The 23,955-nt window shown below is 46.5% G+C and overlaps 1 protein-coding gene across 2 annotated transcripts; it reads left to right on the top strand.

Moving 5' to 3' along the window:
• The first annotated feature begins 321 nt into the window (after positions 1-321).
• B3GNT4 (UDP-GlcNAc:betaGal beta-1,3-N-acetylglucosaminyltransferase 4) lies at positions 322-17,348 on the top strand. 2 transcript variants are annotated; one of them, XM_029571814.1, is made up of 3 exons: positions 322-531; positions 14,588-14,619; positions 14,987-17,348. In XM_029571814.1, the coding sequence occupies exon 3, from the start codon at positions 15,017-15,019 to the stop codon at positions 16,097-16,099; it is 1,083 nt and encodes a 360-aa protein (XP_029427674.1). In that variant the 5' UTR covers positions 322-531; positions 14,588-14,619; positions 14,987-15,016; the 3' UTR covers positions 16,100-17,348. The 2 variants fall into 2 exon arrangements, with proteins under 2 accessions (XP_029427674.1, XP_029427673.1); XM_029571813.1 differs by lacking the exon at positions 322-531 and adding an exon at positions 1,195-1,420.
• Positions 17,349-23,955: the final 6,607 nt, after the last annotated feature.

Below are 23,955 nucleotides of genomic sequence, written 5' to 3'. Positions count from 1 at the left end.
AAGAGTTTTACTGATCCCAGTGCCAGAACCAACAGAGGGGGCTGCTACATCAGAAGCATGCTCTGTGCTCTCAAGTGTACTTAACCTCTGATATTTCTTATTGTCTCCCTAAAATTAAATGATAGCATCCTTCCCCCTAGCTGAAAAAGCATGTAGTTATTTTCCAGACATTTTAAGGCTAAATCTTTCTTTAAAAGAAAAATCTACTTTTTTTTTTTTTTTTTTTGCCAAAGTACAGTCCATTGCGTGTATGTGTAATTTTAATGAAAATGGACAGACTAAAAAGAATTAAACCGATTTCACAATGTATAGAATAAGAGGAGGAAGTTCGTGCCAGGATCAGTAGCGATTTAGGAGTGCGCATCCTCAGCTTCTTAAAAAAAAAAGCGCACACGTGCTTCACTCCCTTCCCCTTTCCCTGGGTAATCACATCCATCTATAAACTCATCTATTGATATTTAAATTTCCCTAGGCAGCTCGTTAAGAGTTACACTCCCAGCGCTGTTCAGCCACTTCAGAGCCGAGCATGAGGTAAGTAAATGTGAGAAAACAATTTTTTAAGATGATTGAATTATGAATGCACGTGAAAGATACAAATAGATAAGATAGTAGCCAGAGTTGAAGCCTTGTCTTGGTGCTACTAATTGAAAGTTTCAAACGTGCGCTAATTCCACCCCTTTGGAGGACTGCTACAAAGAGTCCAATAGCTGCAAATGTATTTTTAAATAAAAATAACTAATAATCATGTGAGGTAACTGCCTCCATAAGTATACTTAATGTTATATGCATCATCCCACCCTTTACAGGAACAAGTTGTTAAATTTATCGACAACAGATTAGATTTGCAGTGGGAGGGGAAAGGGGGCTTTTCCGTTTTCATTAAAATTCAGAGCAGATCCTATCAGCGTAACATCACCCATCGTCCCTAGCTCTGCACATTTGTCGTCATAAAAGAAAGAAATAATGGCTGCTTTGAATTGTTGATTCTAAATCTTCTAAAAGCGAGGCCCAGGCTCCAGATGAACCGAAGTCCGGCAACCTACGCTCAGGAGCCACCAGCGAAGCCCGCCGCGCACGAGCCTTCCAGCAGCCCGTGCCGCTTTGTTTCCATGACGACGCCGGGCCCCGCGCGCTCATTGGCTGCCTTTCGGTCCCTTTTTTTTTTTTTTAAGCCGGGTGGTGCAGGCGCTGAGCGCGAGACAAAAAAAAAAAAAAAAGTAGTCACAAGGCAAAAAGCTCTGCGCTAGTTGCACGCTCATGCCCCCTCCTTCCTTCTCTGCCTGCGTGGTGCATGTCGGGAGGGGGGGGGATTCATCCCCTTCTGTCTCCCTCCCCCCCGGGTCGCTGTGTGCTCCGCGCAATCGTTTGAGGAGGGGTTGGCGCGTGGTCGGCGGCTGCATGCAGGTGTGCGGAGACTCAGGTAAGGAGCTGCTGTCTGCGTGAGGAGAGCCGCGCACCTCAGCTTTCCCTCCCCGCGGCCGCCGCTGCTGCACGCCGGGTGCAGGAGGCGGTGAGAGCTGCTGCCGGCGAGGGCTTGCGGGATTTTTCCCCAGGCGCGGGAGGGCTGGAGGCAGGCGTTGCCCCTGCCTGTTCTTGTGAGCTTAGGACCGGGCTTCTCCTCCCGGTCTGCTCTTGTTAACTTGAGAGCTAGAGACTTGCGATCGATTTGTGCGGTGCCGGGAGAAGCTTTATAGCTTCTCCGTGTGATAGGGGAGATTACTTTTAACGAAAGGAACAGTACAGGATGCTTTCAGTGACTGTTTCGTTCCGTGAATACAATGCTTGTATAATTCTAGTCTCTTGAGATGTCGTTTGCCCTGCTAAAAATGCATCGTAAACAAATGTGGGAAAGAAGCAGACTGATTAAGATGAGTAGCAGCGGTGATAGAAAAACATCTTGTTTAAAAAAAAAAAAAAAGTGAATATATTTACCCGCTTTTTTGGTTCTGCAATGTCACTCTGCACCTTTAGGCTTTCAGCTCAGTTGTAGCCTCAAAGAACCCAGTTCCAACACCCCGAGCCTTCCTACGTAACTATTTTTTCTCTCTCCCAACTCAGCCCAGCCATTGCAGGGTCAGCCTTCGGTGGGGGATGGCGGCCACAAGCTGCAGCTCCCTCAAGATCCCAGCCCAAGTGGATCCCAAGTCTGGTCACTAGGTGTCGGCATTGAGCAATGGCGGAAACGTCTTTCTGCCAGGGATTGTGCATGCTGCCTCTGTGGCATCCCTGCTAACTCAGGGAGCAGAAGACTTGATCTGGATTGGAACTCAGGTCACCCACCGCTGGGCCAGTCCCAGTATTCACCGTTTATTCAGTTTTGATTTGTACTTAAATTCCTCAGGAATTATTGGTGCTTAAACGAGATCGCTGGTATTGAAGAGCATTATATAAGAAATGAAACCTTTCGGTTGTCTGTCTAAAGTGATTCTTTGATTTGCAGGTCATATCTGCTCTGTTTAATGTGCAAAATTAATTTTGAGCTGGCCTATGCCTAGGGCTGTAGTGCTGGGAAAGTGGGCTTGTGGATCCCTTGCCTGAGGCTGGTTGGGCTTGGTGCATCCCACTGTAAAGAGCTATAAAGTAAAATGACGGGGAGGTCAGAAAACTGAGGTAGGCACAGCAGAATTTATGGTCTCAGCAGGACTAGGTCTGGTAATGAGTGAGGTGTCTTGCTCTTCCTGTCAATTTTCTCCTCCCTGCAGATACATTTTATACCCCCCCCCCCCCCCAATCTTTTAACTTTTAATAACTCTACTACTTTAAAAACAAAAGCTGCTGCTGTAGTGCAGTCCTGTAATTTACTTGTATTCTGAGCCCTAACTAGGCATTTTCCTGCCTGGGACAGGCCAGCATATTTGTGCCCCTGGCCCCACTCCTCTCTTCCTCGACTCCAGTCCTCTCTTCCCCTTGCCCCACAGCCCAGGTGGTAGAAAGGAAAAGGAAACTCTTCCTGGCTTTTTGTCTGCTGTCGGCTCATGCTGGCATTTATTTTTCCATCCCCAATGTGGCTCTGCTCTTCTCGCCCACCCCTAGTTATGGCCTTGCTTGTATATTGGGGTAACATCAGACTTCGCTCCCCAGAGCTAGCTATAAATGCATTAAATTGGCCCAATAGCAAATAGAACGTGTGACGTTCTAGAGAGCTGTGATCCAACTGTCTATGCATTTATTTTTGGGGAAAAGTGCCAATTTTGCCCCTCTCCTTCCTCCTCCCTCCACAGACTTTGAAAACTGGAAAAATTTGATGTCGTTTCTCCCCCCCCCCCCCCCCCCACACCAAAAGGAGCTACCGCCATAGGAAGTTTGATGCAGCTAGGCCCAGTCAATCCAAAGTTTACTAAGGGGGCGACCCAAGCAAAAAACACAACCCACAGCATACAGACGCTTTGCCATCGGATAATCCTCGGCATTGAAGTTAAACAAGCTGCACATCGATACATTTTTATTTCCAGGTACACAACTAAAAGCTATGGTCAGGGTCTCGTAAGGCTCATCTTGGGGCTATAGGCCTTCAGAAGAACCTCACAGCTGCCGCGCGGGGCTGGTTCTGCCAGAGCTGCTGCTTTTAATGCCAGGCTGTTGGGGCAACAACCAAATGCTTTTGACTCCTACCTAATGCAGTCTCTGTTCCAGAACTGCAATGCTGGGCAAAGCCACATACTGCATTGAGCTTATACAAATGACACATTTTGCTGATGTTAGTGTCTGTTTGCAGTCAATTGTGTGTACGCCTTGCGCAACCAGTGTTTGTCAGGTACAGAAATTTGAGCATGGAATGGGATACCATCGGGTGTCGTATGTAAAGCAATACTTTTTAAAAGATTCAGAATACAAGAACCACTGTATTCTTCTTTTTTTTTTTTTTTTTTTCCTTCCCCTGTAGTGATATAGAATAGGTGTGGCCTCCCAAGCTGCAAGTGATTTCCCTTTTGTTAATAGCTTCAGGACAAGTTGTTAACTTTCCTTTGTCTGAGAGGTATTTACTGATTATTGTGCCCATGGCAGAGCAGAACGATTATGAAACGGAGTCTCTGCAGAGCAGGGAGTGGGTTATGGAGGGCTACTTTCTATTTGGACTTGGACACTGTATGATTCATGCCTGGGTTTCGTGATGTTTTAAGAAGCCCTTAGGCTTGGCTTCCCCCCCCCCCCCAGAAGATAGGGGGTGATGTCCATGTGCCGCAGCTCATGGCCGGTTGATGGGCTCATACTGCTACCATGAATTCCCTCGGGTGCTTTCTCAGGCTTGAGGGAAAGGTGATGCCTTGGACAATCTGGGAATTGGCGTCATGTACTGCCACGCTTAACAAAATAGCTTCATCCGCAGCTCATTTTTCAAAAACGAGCATCACGTTTCCAGCTTGTGTGTTCAGGCTGTAAGGTTCCCAAAGATGAAAACATCTGTCAGCTAGCCAAATTTGTACACCATTTTAGCAAAGTATCTCATAAGAGCATTAGTGCCATGTAACTTAAGTTTACATGTATGTAGAAACACGGATGATCTCGTCAGCACATAAGGACCACCTAGCTTGCCCATTTATGCTACCCGATCTATGGTCGTCTCCTACCATCAAGCTGCCTTAGTGCCTGTCCCGTTCATGCATGAATTCTGTCCCAATTTTGGCTCTTCCAGCCTCGGATGGGCGTGTGTTTCATGTGTCCACCACCTTCTAGGTGGGAGTGTTTTCTTGCATTCCCTTTGAGCCCCCTCCCTTCAGCTTCATTTGGTGACTTCCTTGTCTCTGCCATTAGAAATTGTAATCATGACCAAACTGCCTTTCTGGAAATGCTATTAGCTGACATCCTTATTTTTTCTGAGGGATTTGTTAATTGGGGGCTATTCAACTTAACCATAAACCCGGATATAGATACATCTGGGAAAGCTTCAGATTATGTGAGAAGGGGGGGATTTTTTCCATGATCTCCTAGAAGATAGAAGATTAACTGATCTATGGAGGATCATGCACGCAGATGAGAAGGATTATACTTATTATTCTATAGTTCATAATACTTATTCTCATATTGATTTGCTTTTGGGTAATGCAACATGGTTTTCTGGAACACATAAAGCAACCATAGGTAATTACTAATCAAGAAATAATGGAAGCAATTAAGTCTTTACACTCAGGAAGAAGTTAGGGAGAGGATGGTCTTAGTATGACATATTTATAAATTATATGCCACTTATAGTGGCTTCTAAATTGACACATTTTTAACGCAGTTCTCGAGGGGATCCCTTTGCCCAGCGCCATGCAATGGGCTAATATTGTGGTGATACCTAAAGAGGGGAAAGATCCTCAATGATGTTCATCTTACAGACCTATTTATTAAACAATGATAAAGTTTTTGGCAAAAATTCAGGCCCATAGACTTAAAGATATTATGCCAGTGGTGATTCATCCTGATCAAACTGGTTTTATATTTAATAGGGCGAGGACAATGTAGGGAGAAGGCTTAATTTGATTAATCTAAGCAAGAAAATACCCTGGGATACCAGTCTTATGGCCCTAGGTGCAGAAAAAAAGCTTTTGATGGTGTTGAATGGAGTTACCTATTTCGTTTTGTCAAAGTTTGGGTTTGGGGATCATCTTATATCCTGGGTAAAATGTTTATATTTTCCACCAGAGGTACAAGTGTCAATGGATGTTTTTCTGTCACCTTTTCCTTAGAAAAGGGCACTAGACAGGGCTGCCCGCTTTCTCTGCTCCATTAATGAAGCCAGTAAAGGTTTTTCTTCTTTGGATGGGAGAGAACACAAAATTGCACTTTTTGCAGACAATATATTACTTTATGTACGAGATCCTCTGACCTCTCTTCCTTTTATTTTGCAATCTATTGCTTGTTTTAATAAAATTTTCAGGATATAAACTTAATCTATCTAAAACTGAAATATTGGGATTGAATGTTCGTCGTGATGCTAAGAAATCCTTAATGCAGAGTTATCCTTTTTGTTGGGCATCTAAGGCAGTTAAATTTCTGGGAATCTATATTTTAGTGAATTTAGAAAATTTGTAATCTTAATTTGGATCCACTATGGAAAAATCTCAAACAAGACCTAATAAGGTGGTCCCAATATTCCTTTTTGTGGCTGGGTCGTATAGCTTCAATCAAAATGAATGTTTTACCCAGAGTGGTGTTTTTATTAGAAACACCTATTAAAATTCCATGATTTATTTGGAAAAAGAAGCAGCCAAGGGTATCTCGTAACATATTGTTTGTTCAAAAGGATCAAGGGGGTTTAATTTGCCAGATTTTAAATGTTATCAAAGAGCAATACAGCTAAAAAATATTGTATGTCATTTGAATCCGTTAGATAAACAATGGATATCAATGGAAATAGCTTGGGCTAGATACAGGGTTGGAGGTTGTCTCCATGGATTTCCAGCAGAGGTTTATCACTATCACAAGGGTTGCACCCTTTTACTGGACCTATTTAACTTCTTGGAATAAAATGTTGGACACCACTAGTGTTTCTTCATGTCTGTCACCTTTATCACCCTTTTGGGATAATCCAGACTTCCCTGGTCACTTTAACTTAACACATTTCTCTAAATGGAATAACTTAGAATTTAACATGGTAGGCCAGTTTTTTTGATAAGGGGGAGATTAAGACTTTACATCAATTGCAAGGTTCTGGGGGAGGGGATGCCCTCTCTGTTTTCCACTATTTACAGATAAAAGGCTTTTTGGCTCTCCCAACAATAAAAAGTATCTGTGGTAGAAAATTGACCGCATTTGAGCAATTGGCCACTGCCCCTTATCAAAGCCGAGGTCTTATTTGTAAGATCTATAAATTGTTATCTGGAAAGAGCAAGGCCCTGCAGAGGATCAAATCTAAACGGGAACAACTGGTGAGTCAGAACATCTCAGATGAACAGTGGGGGCACTTTTTTTTCTCAATGATCAAAAGGTTATCAGCCAGGAGTCCAGTTATAAAATTTGGTATCACTGGTATTATAATTATACTCAGGCTAAAAAAAGAGGTTTATTGGAATGTGAAGCTTACTGGCAGGAGTGTGGAGGAATTGGCACCTTTTTTTCATATTTGGTGGGAATGCCCCAAAATTCAGATGCACTGGACAGAAGTCCTCTCCTGGATGTGCAAGTTCTCAAACATTCATCTGCCCTTGGATCCTCTTGTGATTCTTTTAGGATTGCCACATGGAAAATTCTTACCTGTTACAAAGGGGGGGTGGGTGTTAGCTTAATTAGTCATATGTTGGTGGGCGTGAGAAGGAATATAGCATGCCACTGAGATCTTCTTCTGTTCCCCCTATGGTAGAATTGTATGGCTGCTGTGGAGGGTATGCACCATGGAATCCAATCTATTACTTTCCAAATATGGATTTCTATTCAAATGAACCAAAAATCTGGGAACCCTTTTTGCTTAAGGTAGACCTGTTCCTTAGAGAGATGCATTGAATAAGTTTGTTAATATCTGAACCAGCAGAATTTAATGTAGTCTGGTTAAGGATGCAGACTAATATTTAATTTATTTATGGTTATTAGATATGTACCTTCAGCTTGCTCTATGACAATGAGTTTGACTTTAAAAAGAGTAATGTAAGGATTTCCTAGCATGTAGCAGATGGACTCAGGACCAATGGGAATAGTGTGCTCCTGATAGCAGTTGGAGATGGAGTCAGATTTCAACACGAGGCTCTGATCCTCAGTTTTTTCCATCTCCATAGCAGTTCGGGACTTCACACACGCACAGCGCTAGAAAACCAAACTCCAAATTTTAAAGAAGAAACAAAACCTTGTCTTTGTCTGGCATGCCACCTGAGAGCAGCACAGCCCGAGGTGACTTCCGCCTTGTGCTTATTATGCAAAGAAGCTTGGTGGGGGGGGTACCGAGATAAGGTCCCCCTCAGCCTGTAGAGGACACCGGTTCCACCGGTGAGACTACCCCAGTCCTCTCTATTCCCGACTTTGCCCTCCACAGTGGGGGCCCTCGGGGAGCGCCGTCGGACCCAATGCGGTCCCAGGCAACTTCACCTGGGCAGGATTCTTCGCTGAGCTGCAATCCTACATCCACGCACAGACAGGGCCACCAGCGGCACAACCACAACCCCCACCAGTGGTCCAGAACCTCCCATGTCCCTCCCAGCCTCCACCAGATGAGCCTTCCCTGGACAAATACCTCCCCTTAAGGGACACAGATGGCTCAGAGGAGGAATCAGAACCCCTGGAAGAGGGGGAAATCCCTCCAGGAATGGAACCGTATCGCACCATGATGCGCTTCTTCCCAAAAGACGAATTATCAGATCTCATAGCCACGAGTCTGAAGGCATTGGCCATCCCGGACACATGCAACACAGCAGAGTCCAAGGCGAGTCCCTTCCTGGCCAGGCTCCGCCAGACCTCACGGCGTTTCCCTACACTACAGGCCGTACAACAACTAATCGACCTGGAATGGGACGCTCCAGAGGCCACCTTTAAGGGAGAGAAAGCCCTAGAAGCTCTCTACATCTTGGACCCCGCAACGAAGGAACTCCTGAGGTTTCCCAAGGTCAACGCCCTGGTTTGTGCCACCACCACCATACCAGTCAAGGGAGGAGCTTCAAGGATGCCAATGACAGATGGCAGGGATCCATCCTCAAGCAGTCTTACGATGTATCAGCTATGACCTTAGAGATCGCTGCTTGCTGTGCCATGGTATCATGCGCCTGCCTGGCTATGGCCAGGGATGCAACTACGCCAATCAAGGCATTAGACCCAGAAATATCATTCCTCACGGATGCGACCTCAAACCTGGTATGCACCTCGGCCAGGAGCCTCTCGTCCATAGTGGCAGCCAGAAGACAGCTCTGGGCTCCGAAGCTGGTCAGCCGACGCGACCTCTGACGAGGCTCATGAGGGATGCCCTTTAGAGGAACTCTCATGTTCGGAAGTGAACTGGACAAATTACCTGACAAATGGGGTGAGTCCCATTTGTCTACCTCCGTCTACCGGAGGACAGAAACAAGAGGATCCCAGCGTTTTAGACCATACAAAAACACTTACCGAGCACCCCGCCCCGTCGGCAGGGGACAGTCCTTTCGGAACAAACACAACAAAAGAGGAGCTGGCTCAGGACCCGGCCCCAGCCATCACACGCAATGAGAATCAGCAGACCCATCTACAGGAAGAGATAATAGGGGGCAGGCTCGCCCTATTCTATCAAAGATGGGTCGAAATAATGTCGGACAATTGGGTTCTATCCATCATCCGAGAGGGATACTACCTGGACTTCCACAGCAATCCCCACTGGACAAGTTTGTGATTTCTCCGTGCCATGACACCCCACCCCCCCCCACCCCCCAGGAGGAAGGCAGTGGAAACCACACTATCAAAACTCCTCGCCTAAAGGCAATAACACCGGTGCCCACGCACCAACAAAATTCTGGGCACTATTCCATCTACTTCATCGTGCCCAAGAAAGAGGGAAAACTCCGCCCCATACTGGACCTCAAGACCATCAACCGCTACCTGAAGGTACCCCGCTTCCGCATGGAAACTATGCGTTCGGTCATAAAGGCTGTACAACCGAGAGAATTCCTGACCTCCCTGGATCTGTCAGAAGCCTATCTTCACATACCCATCCATCGGCGTTTCCTACGTTTCGTGATATTGGGCTATCACTACCAGTTCCAAGCCCTACCGTTCGGGCTAGCTACAGCTCCCCGGACGTTCACCACAGATGTGAGCCTATGGGGATGGGGAGACCACTGCTAGGAGTTAACGGCTCAAGGGCAATGGGACAAAAAAGAGTCTGCATGGAACATAAACCGACAGGAAGCCCAAGCAGTCAGACTAGCCTGCCTACAGTTCAGTAACAGACTCCGGGGCAAATCAGTCAGTCATGTCGGACAATGCCACAACAGTGGCCTACATCAACCGCCAGGGGGGAACCAGAAGCCAGCAGGTGTCTCTGGAAATAGAGCCCCTAATGACATGGGCAGAATCAAACCTACAAGGGATATCAGTCGCCCACATCGCGGGAAAAGACAACGTCACTGCAGACTACCTTAGCAGAGAGTGTCTGGATCCAGGGGAATGGATACTGTCTACAGCAGCCTTCCAGCGGATAGTAAACCACTGGGGAACCCCAGCCATGGATCTTCTGGCAACCAGGTCCAATACCTGGGATCCCAAGTTCTTCAGCCGAATACGGGAATCGCTGTCCCAGGGAATCCATGCCCTCGTCCAGACCTGGCCTCAGGAGGACCTACTGTACAACTTCCCTCCTTGGCCACTTCTGGGCGGAATCATCCGCAAGATAGAACACCACAGAGGGCTGGTACATCTAGTGGCCCCAGACTGGCCAAGAAAGCCATGGTACGTGGATATGTGAAGACTTCTGGCAGGGAAACCCTCTTCGCCTACCTTCACACAGGGATCTACTCCAGCAAGGACCGATCCTCCCCCGAAGACCCAACAAGATTCTCGTTTACGGTCTGGCCATTGAGAGGTCTCGCCTGAAAAAGAGTGGATACTCAGGACCAGTGATTGACACACTGCTCCAAGTGCGCAAGTTCTCCACCTCTATAACATATATACGAGTATGGAGAATATTTGAAGCGTGGTGTGAGGACCGTGACATCCTTCCACGGTCAGTCAAAATCCCCATGAACCTGGAATCTCTGCAGGATGGCATGAAGAAAGGGTTGTCCCTCAACTCCATCAAGGTGCAACTGGCTGCCTGGCCGGCTTCAGACCCAGGGTGGGCGGCACCAACCTAGCGGCCCACCTAGACATCTCCTGCTTCTTAAAAGGGGTCAAGCACATTCGGCCACCTCTAAAGTGGCCGTTACCCCTATGGAATCTCAATCTAGTGTTAGACTTCCTAGCGGGAGCTTCATTCAGACCAACTCGTGGTCTGTCCCTACAGCTCCTTACCTTGAAGACCTCGTTCCTCGTGGCAATCTGCTCAGCCCGTCTAATCTCCGAACTTCAAGCACTATCATGCCGGGAGCCGTTCCTCAGATTCACGCCAGGATCCATACAGCTGCACAGGGTACCCTCCTTCCTGCTAAAGGTGGTTTCTTACTTCCATCTAAACCAAACCATCTTGCTGACATCTCCAGGCGAGCGTAAGGACTCTGAAGACTCACACCTTCTTCGCCACCTGAATGTCGGCAGACTCCTAGTCCGATACCTGGAAAGATCGGAACCTGTACGAAAGACGGACCATCTATTTGTCCTTAACATCGGGAAGAAGCAAGGGGAAGCGGCCTTGTGGGCAACCACTGCCCGCTGGATCAAAGAAGTAATCAAGGCGGCCTACGTAGAGGCAAGCAAGCCTCCACTTCTACAAGTCAAGGCCCATTCCACAAGGGCCCAGGCAGTGTTCTGGGCAGAAACCAAGATGCTGTCACCCGCAGAGATCTGTTGGGCGGCAACGTGGTCCTCCATCCACACCTTCTCGAGATTCTATCACCTGGATGTTCAGGCCAAGGAGGACACAGCATTCGCAAGGGCAGTACTAAATGGGCCATGGGCAGCCTCCCACCCGGTTCGGGAGTAGCTTTTGTACATCCCATTGATCCTGAGTCCATCTGCTACATGCTGGGAAATGTAGAAATTACTTACCTGATAATTTCATTTTCCTTAGTGTAGACAGATGGACTCAGCACCCCGCCCATGGCTGCCTCGCAATCAAGAATCTTCGGGGGAACCTCCTTTTCCCCCCCCCCCCCCCCCCCCCCGAGTGCACACAAGCACGGGTAAGCCACCCTTATCTCTAGTTCAGACACCCATATTACCAGGTGTCTGCGCTTCTCGGTTGAATGCCCTGGCGGTCTCCAGCTAGAAACCAAGTCAACCAATCCGAGTAATCAAGTTATCCAAGTTAATTTAAAAAAATTATCCAAACATATATCCATAATTGCTTTTCAAGGAGAAAACTGGAGAGCAAAGCCTTGTGCACGGGTATATGTAGTGCTGAAGTCAGATTGAAATCTGACTCAGTCTCCAACTGCTATCAGGAGCACACTGTACCCATTGGTCCTGAGTCCATCTGTCTACACTAAGGAAAATTAAATGATCAGATAAGTAATTTCTACATTATAGTATGCTGGAAGAAAGGTTAGGAGTTCCTAGACTGTGTGTTTATGATATTGTAAATATGAGCTAATCTGGCCATCCTGTAATTTTTAATGTCACAATTTTAATAAAAATTGTAATAAAAATAAATTGTAATCCTGCTATTGGTAGTGGCCATTACCAGATAAGTATCCTTGATATGCTCTTTAGCACAGGGCATCTAAGTATTGTTATTGACAGTTATTCCCTCATGCAGATGCCATTGTGGACTCTGTTGCTTAATTACCTTTAGCATTAAATATTGTAGGCTTGTTAATCTATTAGAGGATTTGAGTTCGGATTGCAGGGGATTTTTTTCTGACTATATAGGTGACCATTAAAAACATTTTTTTGTTTGGTTTTTTTTTTTTTTTAATAAAGTTGATAATCAGATTCCTTTGCAAGGTACTTGAGTTTTTCTCTAATTGAGTTTTTGTTTCTCTTCAAGCCTGCAGCTAACAGACCTGAGTTTGGTCCTCGTGGGTTTGTAGGGTTTAGGCTTGGAGGATCACCCAGGCAAGTCTGTTTTTTCAGGATATACACAGTGAGTATGCATGAGAGAAAGTTGCATACACTACCTCCACCACGTGCATAACTATCTCCTGCAGTGTGGATATCCTTAAATTCAGACCGGCCGGATGATGCTCCAAGCCAGCAATTCTCAACCTGGTCCTGGAGGAAGTTTAAAGGTAGTATTGTGGTGGCTCACATTTGGGCAAGCAGTTCTGGCTTTTTGCTTTTCTGCACCCAAAAACTTAAAAATATGCAGAATTTTAAATTGGTCAAAATAACACATTTTAAATTAATACAGAAAAAAATTATTATTCAAAGATGCAGAATTTGAAATATTTTGAGCAGAATTTCCCTAGAAATTTACTGTAAGTGTCCCCTCCACTCGCTCTTCCTTCTCCCCTGGGCACTTTGCCCTCTCAGGCCCCAACTCCTCCACCTGCACTCTCTCTCCCCCTCCACATCTAGGCTCAACCCCTTCCAGTCTATTGCCAGTCCCAGAGTTTGACCCCATTCTCAGTACTGCCCCTCACACAGGCTCACTCTGTCGTCGTCCCCCCCCCCTCTCTCACACATATGCTCCCTCTCTAGTGCACATACACACACCCTCATATAGGCTCTCTCGCACGCACACATCCCCTCATACAGGGTTCCTCTCTTTTGTATTCCCACGCACACGAGCTCCCTTTCTCTCTCATGTATACACCCTCACACAGGCTACCTATGTGTCTCTTATGCACCCGTTCACACAGGCTCTGTCTCACACATACACAATGCCTTCACATAGGCTAGCACCCTCCCATACACACGATCCCTTTTTCATACACACCAGCTCCCAATCTCTTACACACACACACACTCCTTCACAATCTCCTCATATAGGCTTCCACACTCTAACACTCCCCTGCTTTCTCTCACCCCCTCCCCTCTCTCACATTCACCACTCACATTCTCACACACTCACACACACACACTCATTCACTCACACACACACACTCATTCACTCACACACACACACACACACACTCATTCACTCACACACACACACACACACACTCATTCACTCACATTCTCACACACACACACTCATTCACTCTCACCGGGGCCTTAATCTACACTGCTAGTGGAGCGTGTCCCGTGGCATGCTGGGGCCTTCATCTTCGCTGTGAATGGTGTGTGCTCCGTTTGCGGCATGCCAGGGTCTCCTCTACCATTTTCTGTGCAGAATTTGGCGATTCTGTGCTCTGCAGTAGTGCAGAATTCCCCCAGGACTATCACATCATTTCCTCCACTCTGTGTATATCAGGAAAGGGATCATATAGTCAGTCTGTCCGTATTGTAATGATGTGAAGTATTAGACACTTCAGAGCAGGGATGAGTCTTAAAAAAAACAACAAACAAACAAACTATGTAGGGGTATTACTTTCTTTCGTTATATAGGCACTCAAAGCCACATTTAAACGTAGGATGTGATTTGGTTTTGCTCATGGCTGTCGACAAATACCTTTTTTTGTCACATTTTCTCGTCTGAATTGAGTGAATCTGGCTCAATGGCTTTTACTTTTGAAAAAGTGGGAGGTGTGTGGAAACATTTCTCAGGGGGGTGGAAGGGAGGAGCTTAATACTGCCTCCTCATCTTTTGGCAGTATGAGGAAAACTGCCTGGGGCCAGACTGGCTCAGGAATTGAGTCCTGGACCTGGAAACTTGCAGGTTCAGGACTCATTGAAAAAGGCAGAGTTTGTGCTGGAATGACTCTTTCCAGACGTCCTGACCATTTGCAAAGTTGGACTCTGGTCATAAACGGTATTTAGGTGGAAGAAGGGGGTTTGAAGATGAACTAAAAAATATTCACCTTTTTGTCTCATTTTATTGTAACTGATTGAATCGCTGTCCCCTTTGGCTCCATGATGCTCTTATTAAATTCAGTTTTAGCCTATCTGTCATTAAAAGCATTCTGTAGCTGTTGTGTGCAAAGCTTGTCTAACCACTTCCTTCTCTTTCCTCTTCTAGGGTTTTGCTAGAATATGCCAGAAGTTAAATAAGTATGCATTTTATTATTTTACTGTTAAGATTCTGTTGCATGAAAGAATCTGCCAGTCTAAATACAAAGTTTTTGACAGCAGAAAGATGTCTCTGTTGCTTGGTGCATTTTGTTCCATCAGTAACAGTGTGCTAGTAACATCCAATCAATTTCATGCCAAAATAGCAATGTGGTTATCTTCTATATATCTTTGAGTTTGTAATGCACAAATTTCACTAAAATACTACCTGCATGCTAACAACTGTGTACCAGTGAAGGTCATAATCTAAATGTATTTGAAGGATAGCTAAGCCCAGTTCTATCAGATAAAAAGTAATTTTTTAATGCATAAAATGAGAAATCAAGCTTCCTTTTTGTTTACCATACAGGGCTTAAAGAACATCACTACATTAGTGGAAATGTTTCCACGGGTAGTACTGCTGGCACTCTACCTTCTGTCAGTTATGCTGTTTTCATGGGTCTTATTTGTACGAAGAGATACCAAGCCCCAGATGGCTTCCAAAGAAATTAAATCACCAAGCCAGAGACTTAGGCTTTGGGTTCATGAAGAAGTGAAGCCAACCAAATGCCTACCTAGCACTGCCCTTGCCAATTCTTCTGTGAACCTCCCTGAGCTGCACCGGGTATTCTTGCTCTACAAGCACTGCCGGCACTTCAGAACTCTGCTGAAGCCCACGAGCTGTGAACCCAACTTATTCTTGCTGTTGGCGATCAAGTCTTCGCCTATCAACGTAGACCGCCGGACAGCAATAAGGGACACCTGGGGGAAGGGACAGACGACAAGCGGCAGAAAGATCAAACTTGTCTTTTTGCTAGGACAAACTGAGGCCAAGGTTCAAGTTTGGTCGCTCCGTCAGCTGCTGGCCTATGAAAGTAAAGAATTTGGTGACCTCCTCCAGTGGGACTTTGTGGATACTTTTTTTAACCTGACCCTGAAGGAAATTCATTTTCTCAGGTGGTTCAAAGAAGACTGCCCACATGCTAAGTTTGTGCTTAAGGGCGATGATGATGTTTTTGTCAATACGCACAACATAATTGAGTTTCTTCATGAGCTCGACCCCGAGGAAGATCTCTTTGTTGGTGATGTGATCAGCAGGGCTCTTCCCATTAGAAACACAAAAGTAAAATATTTCATTCCCGAATCTATGTATGCTAATAACTATTACCCTTCATATGCTGGGGGAGGTGGCTACCTGATGTCTAGAAAGACCGTTCGGTGCCTTAAAGACACCGCTGAAGAGACTGAACTTTTCCCAATTGATGATGTGTTTGTCGGAATGTGTATGGAAAAAATGAACGTGACCCCAGCGAATCATCCCGGTTTCAAAACCTTTGGGATCCAAAAGCCATTTGATTCCTTTGATCCGTGCCTGTACAAAGAGCTAATGGTGGTGCATAAGTTAGAGCCTATGCAGATGTGGATCATGTGGACTTTGGTGAAGGATGATAGCATCAGGTGTGCAGCACTGCTGGATAATTAAAGGACAGTTCTAGCCTTTGCTTCAATATTACTGGACAGGTGGGATAGAACAGGAAGAGGCAATATTTAGCAGAGGGGTAATATCACTGAAAGCAGCAATGCAACACAACCCTACCCTCTTTTATATTTTTCTTACTCAGAATGGACATGTTCTGCTCCTGTGGACAGCAGAATGTCATCTGCTTTCAAGATGGTTTTAGAGCCATTTGTCAGGGTGCTTCATACCACAGATGCCAAAGTGGGGGTGGGTGGGTGTAGGGGGGTTCACTTTCCCACTATCTCAATATCACATGCTCTTCCCTTGCATGTAGAAAGGAATTGTGACACCATGACTTTTTTTTTTTTGTATTATGAGAATGGATGGATGTACTCAAACACTGCCAACAGCTGTCTTTCATTTCTTAAGAAAAATATATTCCAGACTAGCTCTGAGGCTGGCATGGTGGCCCTAATGCCTTAAACTGTGAAAATTGGAGCACTAAGTTCACATCCTACCTCCTACTTTATACTGTGAGATTGGGACCTCACGATGTTCAACCTTTAATTGTAAGTTTGTTGGGATAAGAATATTATACATCTGTAACTTTAGCTGTGTACATTTCTGTTAAATACACTTATTTAAAAAGCTAATGGAGCTAAGCTGCGAAGAAAGTGTACCGGTATTGACAAGTCTTATTTAAAAATAATTTATTCAGTTCTAGTAAGTACAAATTGAAATACTGGTAGTGTAACTCCAAAAAAGAAAGTTATTGCATTTTTTTTTTTAAAGTTTGGCACATTGGTGTTTACAAGCAAGTGATTTAAATATTAACATTGTCTATGCGGGATTCTTAAGCCTTGCCTATGGGACCAGCTTTTCTGTTAGCTTAGGGATAAGGATCTCCACTGTTCTGCCTTTTAAATTAAAATGACTTGCTCAGCGTTACTGAAAAACTTCTCATGGGGGATCGATAGGGACTTGAGGGGACGCTTTCTGCCATTAAAGCCCTGCCCAACGGTGCTTAATCTCCTATCACTGGGGCCTTTAACTGGCAGTAAATGCCCTCGCTGTTAAGGATTTAATTTTATGTGTAAATCTTGACTACTTGCCACACAATGCTGATTTAAACAGCAGCTTCAACTTGTATTTTGATTTTATACATGGTAAAACAATTTTCTAAACTGTTTTGAATTGATAAGCATTAGAAGTTGATTTGAAAAGAGAACTGGTTTACTGTCAAATAAAAGGACTACTGCAGATATACAGAACACTTTTTGTAAATGTGGACCATCTTTATTTTGCTTGGTTTTTACTGTGGATGAGTATAGAGTGGGGGGGAAGCATTTAGGACAAAGGTATAAAATGCAAGTTTCCTAGTCTGTAGCCAGATGGACTCAGGACCAATGGGTATTGTGCTCTTCTGCTAGCAGACGGGAGATGGAGTCAGATTTCAAAGCTGATGTCGCTCTAGATATACCCCTGCAGTAACCTCAGCTCTTCAGTATCTCTGTCTCCTAGCAGATGCAGACACTATCCCACACCCTAAAATACTGTTAAGAATTACAGCAAAGAAGAAACAATTTACCTTAAGGAAGATCGAGCCCCGCTCTCCTGCAGTGCTATCTAAGGATCCCTCCCCCAGTCGAGAATTCCTGAGGTTGATCTCCAATATCCCTCAGATGTGTGCCTTGGTCCAGTAGCCAGTTCCCGGCAAGGACCTAGCCCTCCAGTGTGGCTGAAAGGCAGCGGGTGCAGAAATGAGTGCGGTGGTGAAGGTAATTCCCTCTCTCCCCCGCAGCTGGAGACCATCCGACACATGATCAGTAAGCGCTGAGACCAGGTAAGAAAAAAAATCTTTAAATTCAGGTCTCCAGAGCTCTGATTGCCATCCCGAATCTGTCCCTGGTGAGGTTAGAAGGGAGCACCGATTGGGTTGAGCAGCCTTGGTTGGGCTAGGCCACGATCCAGTGCAAGGATCCACACATGGGGAGACCCTCCGGGGGCACCCTCTTACGCACGGGGGTAGTCGGTGCCATCTTCCCTTCTCGACCGGCGGTATGCGTGGGGAAGGCCAGACGGCCGATGTGCCTAGCTTGCGTGCACAGCGGCGAGCACAACTGAGCGCACCCAGCGCTCATACCTACTCGCACAGCCGCATTTACAACTGCACGTGCGCAAACACATACAGACAATGGCACCGGCACCCAAAAAGGCCAGAAGGCACTCTTTGCATAGCCTGCCACATAAGAGCAGCGCAGCCTGAATTGGAGTCCTGCCTGTGTCAACATTGCGAAGAAGCCCAGGGGGAACCAAAGCATGGCCCCTTACTGTTGGGAGATGGTTCTGGAACTACTGATGATAGCTCCCCGGACCAATGCAGTTCAGAGATTGCTTCCCCACAGGAGGGCACCTCGGGGGGGCCCCTATTCCGACTCCCCCTGGGGTTAACATGGACCCAGGGACCTTCTCCTGGTTGGAAGTCTTCCAAGGGCTGCAAGCCTTCGTTCAGGCACAATCAGCCCCAGCTGCTCCCCAGGCTCAACCCCTGCCAGAAGCACAAGATCCACCTGGCTCAGATCCTTGAGACATGCCTCACCTAACCAAGAACTTCCCTAACAGGGACCCAGACACCTCAGATGATGAGGGACTCCCTGGAAGAGGGAGAAATCCCTCCAGGAATGGAACCATGCTTCGCTTCTTCCACAAGGACGAATTACCAGCCCCTGTTTCCCAGACTCTGAAGACGCTGGGTATTCCTGGCACAGACCCTACGGTGGAACCAAAGAAAGAACCCCCATCTTGGTGTCCCTTTGTAAGGCATCATGCTACTTTCCAATGATGGAAGCCATCCAGGAACTGATTGACCTGGATGGGATGCTCCAGAGGCCAGCTTCAAAGTGGGTCGGGCCTTGGAAGCCCTCTAGAACCAAGGAATGCCTGCATTTCCCAAACGTGGATGTTATGATCTGTGCCGTCTCAAAAAGAACGATTCCCATTGAGGGAGGGGCTGCAATGAAGGACACTCAGGACAGACGATTGGAATCCATCCTTAAGCAGGCCTTTGACGCAACAGCAATGACACTGCAGATTGCTTCCTGTTGCGCACCGGTGGCACGCTCCTGCTTGCTCTTCTTGAGAGAGGCAAATAACTCCTGAACTTATACCAGTGAGACTATGGAACCTGCAGCAGCCTTCCTCACGGACGCAAGCTCAGACTTGGTACACCCCTCAGCCAGAGGCATTGCCGCAGTAGTGGCAGCCAGAAGATAACTATGGCTACGGAATTGGTCTGCGGACGTGACATCCAAAGCGAATCTCACAAGAATGCCCTTTAAAGGATCTCTCTGGTTCGGGAGTGAATGGGAGAACGTAGCCAGCAAATGGGGCGAATCCCCATTGCCTCTGCTACTGGAAGATAGGAGTAAAAGATCTCAGCGTCCCTCCCCCAGAAGAACCAAGGGCAGAAGATCACAGCGCTTTAGACCCTACAGGAACTCGCAGTTCCAGGCACCTCGTCCCTCCGGAAGGTCCCAGCCCTTTCACAACAGACAGACCAAGAGGGGAACAGGCCCGGGGGAAGGCTCCAGCCGTGCTCCACAATGAGAATGGGCCGACCCAACCCCAGGAAGAGGATATAGGGGAATGACTTGCCCTCTTCTACCAAGGATGGGTCGAGATAACGTCTGACAAATGGGTTCTAAACATCATTCGAGAAGGTTACTCTCTGGAGTTCCACAGCATCCCTCAAGACAAGTTTATGATGTCACCCTGCCACTCCCATTCCAAGAGACTGGCAGTAGAAACCACTCTAACAAGACTACTCAGTCTGAAGGCAATAACTTCCATTCCCATGTCCCAACAAAATACAGGGCGCTATTCCATCTATTTTATCGTTCCCAAGAAGAAAGGATCTTTCCGGCCCATCTTGGTTCTCAAGAACGTCAGTCATCTGCGGGTTCTACACTTCCACAAGCGGGAATGTTTCTAACCTCCCTGGACGTTTCCGAAGCCTACCTTCACATCCCAGTCCATCAGGATCGCCTGTGCTTTGCGATACTGGTCACCATTACCAGTTCAGATTACTACCCTTCAGCCTAGCAACTGCCCCCCAGAACCTTCACCAAAATCATGGTGGTCAGGGCGGCAACACTGAGGAAGGAAGGGATCTTGGTACATCCTTACCTGGATGATTGGCTAATCGGGGCAAAGTCTTCAGAAGAGAGCTGGCAGGTGACCAGAGTCAAGAGCCTACTGCAGGAACTCGGGTTGTGAACACTGGCAAGAGCAGTCTGCAGCCCTCTCAAATGCTAGAGTACATGGGGACCCATTTTGACACCAAATACAACAGTCTTCCTCCCTCCCCTGAGGAGAAGGAAACTGATGGAACAATTACGATTGATGACAAATGCACGCACCACGGTATGGGACTATTTTCAAGTCCTCTGCCTCATGCCATCAACTCTGGAAGTCGTCCCTTGGGCAAGGGCCATATGCAACTGCTCCAGCACTCCTTACTGTCACGATGGAACCCACTGTCCCAGGACTACTTAATTTGCCTCCAACTACCAGCAGAGGTACATTTTCAGCTCCAGTGGTGGCTACAGAAAGAGCACCTAAGCAGAGGAGTAAGCCTATCCCCACTGAACTGGATCTTGCTCACCATGAATGCGAGCATGTGAGGCCCAGTGTCAGGAACTGACGGCCCAGGGCCAATGGAACACAAACTGCCTGGAAGCTCGAGCAGTCAGAGTAGCATGCCTGCACTTCAGACACAGACTCCGAGGCAAAGCAATTTGAGTAATGTCTGATAACGTGAGTTGTTTACATCAACCACTAGGGAGGAACCAAGAGCCAGCAGGTGTCTCTGGAGATAGACCCTCTCATGGCATGGGCGGAGATAAACTTACAAGGGATCTCTACCTCCCACATTGCAGGAAAAGACAATGTCTTCGCAGACTTCCTCAGCAGAGAGAGCCTAAACGCAGGGGAATGGATGCTGTTGACCCCAGGCTTAGAATACTCTCCAGATCTGTATCTATGACAGGAATGTGGAGAACTTGTGCGCTCCACAGTGGCCAGTAATTGCTGGGGCTTACTGGCCACCCAGCTCAGTGCACAGGTCCCTAGGTTCTTTAGCTGCAGACGAGAGCCATAATCCCAAGGAATTGACGCTCTTGTGCAGACTTGGCCAGAGAAAGACTTACTGTATGCCTTCCCTCCAAGGCCGCTACTGGGCAGGGTCATCGGCAAGATAGAACATCACAGGGGACTAGTTCTACTGCTAGCTCCAGATTGGCCCAGACGACCATGGTACGCAGACATGCAAAGACTTCTTGCGGGGAACCCTCTGTGCCTACTTCCACCCAGGGACCTTCTCCGGCAGGGCATGATTCTCCATGAAAATCTGTCTCGATTCTCTTACAGACTTGCCTGAAGAAGCGCAGTTACTCAAAGGTTGTAATTGATACCCTACTCGGAGCGCACAAGTTCTCCACATCCCTGTCATACATACGGATCTGGAGAGTATTCGAGGCCTGGGGTGAAGATTCCCCTAATTCTGGAGCTCCTACAGGACAGTATGGAGAAGGGGTTGTCACTAAACTCCCTCAAGGTCCAAGTAGCCGCACTGGCCTGCTTCAGAACAGAAGTGGATGGTATCCAGCTATCAACTCATCTGGACTTGTCCCGCTTCCTGCAAGGGGTTAAACGACTCTGACCACCCCTAAAGTGGCTGGTGCAGCTATGGAATCTCAATCTACTATTAGTCTTCCTAGCCGGGCCTTCCTTCAGACAACACGTGGCCTATCACTAAGCCTCTTAACATTGAAGACGCCGTTCCTCGTGGCAATATGTTCAGCTCGTTGCATCGCCGAACGACAGGCTCTATCCTGTCTGGAACTGTTCCTTAGGTTCACACCCAGACCCATACAACTGCACACTGTCCCCTCCTTCTGAAAATGGTTTCTGAGTTTCACTTGGACCAAACCATCTCACTGCCAGCTCTGGATGAACCTAAGGATGCGGAAGACTCGGGTCTTCTTCGCCACCTGAATGGCTGCAGACTCCTGGTGCGGTACCTGGAAAGATCGGAACCGGTTTGCAAAATGGATCGCTGTTCATTCTTCACAACAGGACGAAACAAGGCGAATTGGCCTTGGGGGTGACCATAGCCTGCTCTATCAAAGAAGTAATTAAGGCAGCCTACATGGAGGCAGGAAAGCCTTTACCTCTACACGTTAAGGCTCATTCTTTGAGGGCCCAGGCAGTCTCTTGGGCAGAAACCAAGCTGTTGTTGCCCACCACGACGTCAGGAGGCGATGTGGTTCTACCACCTGGATGTTCAGGCCCAGGAAGATGCAGCCTTTGCAAGGAGAGTATTAATTGGGCTGGGAGTAGCTTTTGTACATGCCATTGGTCCTGAGTCCATCTGGCTATACGCTAGGAAATGGACAAATTACTTGCTTGATAATTTTGTTTTCCTTAGTGTAGACAGATGGACTCAGCATCCTGCCCACAGCTGCCCTGGAAAAGGAGAACCTCTGATGACAAACCTAGAGACTAAGCAAATATGGGTAAGCCATGGCCTAACCCTAGTTCAAGACACCCACAGTTTGTCCGGTGTTGGCATTAAATGTGAGAGCACTGCCAGTCTCCAGTTTGGAAATTAGTTGAACCAGTTCAAGTTTTACTCAAGTTATTTAAGCAAAGATATATCCACAATGGCTTTTTGAAGAGAATACTGAAGAGCTGAGGTTACTGCAGGGGTATAGCTAGAGTGACATCAGCTTTGAAATCTGGCTCCATCTCCTAGCCGAAGAGCACAATACCCATTGGTCCTGAGTCCATCTGTCTACACTAAGGAAAATGAATTTAGCAGGTACATAATTTCTCCATTTTGTGTTTGAAAATAAAGGACTTGATGTGTAAAGGGTCAGGGCTTTCCAAATCTCTCCTGGGAGATCCTACGACAGCCAGTTGGGTTTTCAGGATATCCACAATGACCATGTATGAATATATTTGCATATACTGAGTCTTCATGGTATGCAAATGTATCTCAGGCATATTCATTGTGAATATCCTGAAAACCCAACTGGCTGTAGGGTCTCCAGGGTTAGGGAGCCCTGCTGTAGTACAAAGCTGATTGTTTCAGGGGCATAACTATTGCATGTGTACCACTGGTGCCTGTAATCTTTTCTATACTTTCTTTCTTTTCCACTCCCTCTAGTACAGGGTTGTCAAACTCAATTTCAGCGAGGGCCACATAAGCCTTATGGTTGTCTTCAAAGGGCGGTTTAGTAATTCTGTGACTGTATAAATGTAGCTATGCCTGTTAGGTGTAGTTCAAATCCCATGGCTCTTCTTTGGGCCCCTCCATTGTCTTGGGTCCAAACTGACTATAAGCCCTCTTGGGACAGAGAAATGCCTACAGCTCATGAATGTATCTCTAACTGCTCTCTTAGTGCTATTACTGCAAAGGCCTGCACTAAATCCAAAACAAATAAATATAAAACATTTCTGTGCATAGATACTAGCTTATCTATGTGAACACATGTTTTTGATAATGAATCTAAACAAGACTAAGCATAGATCATGCATTACCAATGACAACCTCCATGTTGGTTGATGGAGTGCCACACCACAAGACCTACAACCAGACAGACAGGAAACTGGTATCAGATATCCAGCCAGAAAACAAAATAGGTAAGCTTTTACAAACCTGTTTGTGTTAACTATGTTTAGCCTTATGGTTGCCTTCAATGGGCTATAAGTATAACTTTGCCTGACTGACATAGCTACCTTTTATAGAGTTGCAGAATTACTAACTGCCCTTTGCTGACAACCATAAGGCTCATGTGGCCCTTAGTGAAAATTAGAAA

Source organism: Rhinatrema bivittatum, chromosome 11, assembly GCF_901001135.1.
Source record: "Rhinatrema bivittatum chromosome 11, aRhiBiv1.1, whole genome shotgun sequence".
NCBI classification, from domain to species: Eukaryota; Metazoa; Chordata; class Amphibia; order Gymnophiona; family Rhinatrematidae; genus Rhinatrema; species Rhinatrema bivittatum.
The sequence above is the reverse complement of the archived record's forward strand: the minus strand, read 5'-3'. Positions and strand labels throughout refer to the sequence as shown.